General features: G+C 34.1%; 1 protein-coding gene across 1 annotated transcript; it reads right to left on the reverse strand.

Annotated features, from left to right (window-relative positions):
* Positions 1 to 1,439: 1,439 nt before the first annotated feature.
* Positions 1,440 to 3,304, reverse strand: Amnionless (amnion associated transmembrane protein). The gene has a single exon (XM_085196717.1). It carries the CDS (start codon positions 3,221 to 3,223, stop codon positions 1,949 to 1,951), a length of 1,275 nt encoding a protein of 424 aa, XP_085052843.1. The 5' UTR covers positions 3,224 to 3,304; the 3' UTR covers positions 1,440 to 1,948.
* Between the last annotated feature and the right edge of the window lie 783 nt (positions 3,305 to 4,087).

Consider the following 4,087-nt stretch of genomic DNA (forward strand, 5'->3'; position numbering starts at 1 on the left):
CTAGCATTTTGTAGTTCCGCTTCGTTTTATACTTGGAAAATAATAATTTTCTTGTGTGTATTGAATTGTTTTTGTTAAAGTTAACTTAAGCGTTATTTGAATTTCTAGGTAAGCGAAAGCCTCATCTTTTTTTAATTTCTATTAATAACTAGTAGTAGTAGTAAAGCCATGTAACCATCTACACACCAAAAATTGTTTGGTACACCCGAAAATTGTTGACACTCACGCTAGGGCTATTTTCACTACCAGAGCAGATTAAATGCGTGTAATTTAAACTTGGGAATATTAGATAAGAATCTACAGGAAACAAAAACATATTAAACTAAATATTTGAAAACTGTGACTTTTAAAAATCCCACGTGAAATTGACATACGAGTAGATTGAGCTGTTATGCATCAGTGTAGAGGGAACCGTCATTATTTTCACCCATTATACCAAGTGTTTCTTGCTGCAACCATTGTACACAGACGTTTACTCATTCTTAAATGAAATTAACAATGTTTTGAATCGTCAAATGTCGTTGACAGAATTAATTTTGTTTATTTCAAATGTCTAGACAACACAATTACCGACTCGAATTAAACGAGAGCTTCTACAAAGTAAAACACATAGGTAACATTAAGTGTTACCATACAAAATAATTAACACTATCCTACAGGGAAGGTAGAGGGAATCCAATATTAAGGCACTCCCGTCTCCAACTTTCCATTCCATTTCGAGACATCGATATTAGTATTACCCACCCTATTTTTAAATTTAAATCGAACCCCTACTTCCGAAGGGTGTCTAACTGCTGAGCTACACCTACCAATAACAGATACGTATCTTCATCATTAAGACATGTCACAGTGGAGTCGTTGACGCGTAACGCGGCGCGACATAAATCAGGCTTCACAAAAACAATGGGCAGGCGACAATGCCCGATCGTGAGCACGCGCTTTGTTCACGTTGAAATGGGAAAAGCGTTCGTATGGTTAGAGAGCGATACTATTTTTGGGAAGGTATTATGTTTATTGGAAATATGTAAGTTGTTGATAATATTTATCTATATATATAAAATCGAAAGGTCACTCACTCATCACGAAATCTCAGAAACTACACGTGCTAGGAATCTCAAATTTTGCATAAGAGTTACTTATAGGACGTAGGTGCTCGCTAAGACGGGAATTTGCAATATTCGACTTCTAAGGGGTTGTTTTTGGGGTCGAAAGTTTGGATGAAACTTTGTTACTACAAATGCTAGGAGTCTCAAATTTTGCATAGACGTCACTAGGACGTAGTCATGGAGACAGAAATTAATAATAACATAGTTCACGCGGGTGAAACCGCGAGCGGGCCGCTAGTTTTTTATAAATGTATTTTATTAATTTACATTAAACATTATTGATTATAATTTATTTAATAATAGCATTGTATTTATACAAAATTGGCGCATATATAAACTCAATTAATATTATTACAATAATTTAAATACAATTATGTTAGCAATATATCTCTAGATGTATAAAATATAATTCTCGGATCTATTTCACATCTAGCGCTCTCTCTTTCGTAGAATAAGTATCAAAGAGAAATGATTAACGACTCTCATGACAGTCGTGTCTTTTGAGCTGTTTTAAGAAACTCAATACTATTGATTGAGTTCACATTTAGAGCGGAAGGGCAAAAGCACAAAGGGCTATATTCAATATTGGTCTTAGTAGAGACGAATTTGTTTTGTTTTATTTATGTTTCGTAGATAATATAGAATTTCCAAGTTTTATACCATTTGCCGAAACTTTGCTGTCGATTTGTCTTGAAATGTTGACTTAAAAACTTTTATAAGATCGATCATTTTTTTCTTAATGGATTCAAATTAAGTTATATAAACTAAGCAAAAAAAACATTAACTTCTTTTTTAAGAACGTAATATTTTAAGAAAAATATGTTTTTTTATATGTTAGCTAATTACTGATCACCAGTCGATTCCACTGAAGATTTGCTTCTCTTAGAGTCATATAAAGGATTTCGAAAAGCTGTAGGTACGCCACTTCCTACTGGAGCTACAGAACTTCTTCTCGTCAATGACACCACACTCTCGCTTCTGCGATCATATCTTGAAAACATTGTAAAGTTGCCCCTGCCAATAACCGGGAACCTCACATCTGGTAGTTTGTAATAATAAAGGTATACGGCGCCCATCACTGTAATTACAATAAAGAATATACAAATAAATATTTTACCGCCCATCCCTGATTTATAAAAGGGAATACCACTTATTTGCATTTGCGATCCCAAGTGCCACTTCATGCTATTAGCGATATTATTTACGATTTCTGCACTTAGACCAGTATATTCACCGTTCTCTACGATGATTAACTGAATTTGATCATCTGGAATTCTTCCAATATGATAGACTAACTCATTTTCTCCATAACTAGACAATGTTTCTTCAACATGTTCTTTAAAAGGAAAAAGACGAAAACTTTGATCAATTTTATAAACAAGGACGCCACCACAAATTTTGCAACAGTGACCAATTGGTTGTATTGGTTCTACACAAGATGGAATAGGACAAAATTTAGCTTCACAATCAATATCGAGAACCTCTTTCTGGCAGGGACAACCAGCAGGCGACTTACAAAAATTAAATTCTATCACGATTCCAGTATCATCGTATTTATTAAGATAAAACTGTTGAAGCTGATTTATATTCCTTAAAACATAGTCTTTAAGTTCCATTGTATCATATCTCTCATCGGATATTGTAATACCGCGTAGTTTTTGTATTTTATCTGGTAACACGACAGAAAATCCTTTGTCTGTTGGAAATTCAACAATATCGTCGTAACATGGTACTCTCTCGGCGTCTGGTGTAGCTTTATTGAACTTTGGTGAATCCCAAACGTCAGGACGATTCCAAGAAGAGTAGGATTTGTCCACAAAATGTTCGTAGCCTTCAGTACAATTATCTTCATTAAACGAACCAAAGTCTATTATACCATTTTCAAGAAAGAACTCACCGTCTATTGGTAATATAAAAGAGTTTACTGAAGTTTCAGATTCAATAATAATAGAACTATTCACTGTTTCAGGAAATATGACAGTTTGTTTGGAACAAGGTAGCTTTCCACTATCAAAATTTATAGGTAAATTAAAACTGGTAGACGGCAGCCACTGAACAATAGCCGAAAAACTGTGAGATATAACACTCAAAAATATAATAATACACACCGAATCCATTTCAATACAGTCGATCGAATGCCTGGTGTTAAATGAATAGTTAATTCGAGACCGTATTGTAATTGGATATGAAATGATGTCTGTCGTATGTTATCTGCGTTCCATTTCACATTGACACGGACTATCAATTTTAAACGCGCGGTGGGTGGAACCTTAATTACATGCATACATCTAAACGCGTGTTCCTATTACTCTATATTGAGATTTTCGTATTTCCTGACAATATAAATCATTCCTTTCATTTTCGAGATAATATTATTTGTGAACGATATTTAATTATAGTTATCTGAATTTAGAAAGGTCGTGGGTTTAAATACCCTATTACAGTGGGAAAATATATATTTTTATTTAAAAAAATCGTCGCTTCTTTACTCACATAAACAGTCCTGTTAATTCCTTACGAAGTTAATTAGTTATTAATTTATTGTCACTAATAAAAAATAATATATTCCCGCTTAGTCCAATTACTACTACTTAATGTAGCATCATATTTATAATACGATAATCGTTGCGTAAAAAATAAAAATAAACAAAGGATTACAGTAATCTCCCTAGATCCCGGGCTCACATCTCAAGACGCTATAAAAGTCAGCGGGACTAGTAAACGCCACCACTTGATACCTTATGATTTATCACAGTACGCCGCTAGGTGGTTAAGTACAAACCATTAATGACTCTCTGAGGGGCGGAAATTTAATAAGAGACTGCAGCCGTGCCAAAGAGCGTAGTTATGCAAATTTTATTGCTGGAAAAGCCTCAAAATACACTCACGGACGTGTTTTTCTCAAGAAACTGCCTGTCCTATTAGTAAATTTACTCGCATTGTTAAAATTAATGATATTTTTGTAAACGTGGCGGTCTCGG

Source organism: Heliconius melpomene, chromosome 13, assembly GCF_056956725.1.
Source record: "Heliconius melpomene rosina isolate 202511_hmr_F chromosome 13, ASM5695672v1, whole genome shotgun sequence".
NCBI lineage: Eukaryota > Metazoa > Arthropoda > Insecta > Lepidoptera > Nymphalidae > Heliconius > Heliconius melpomene.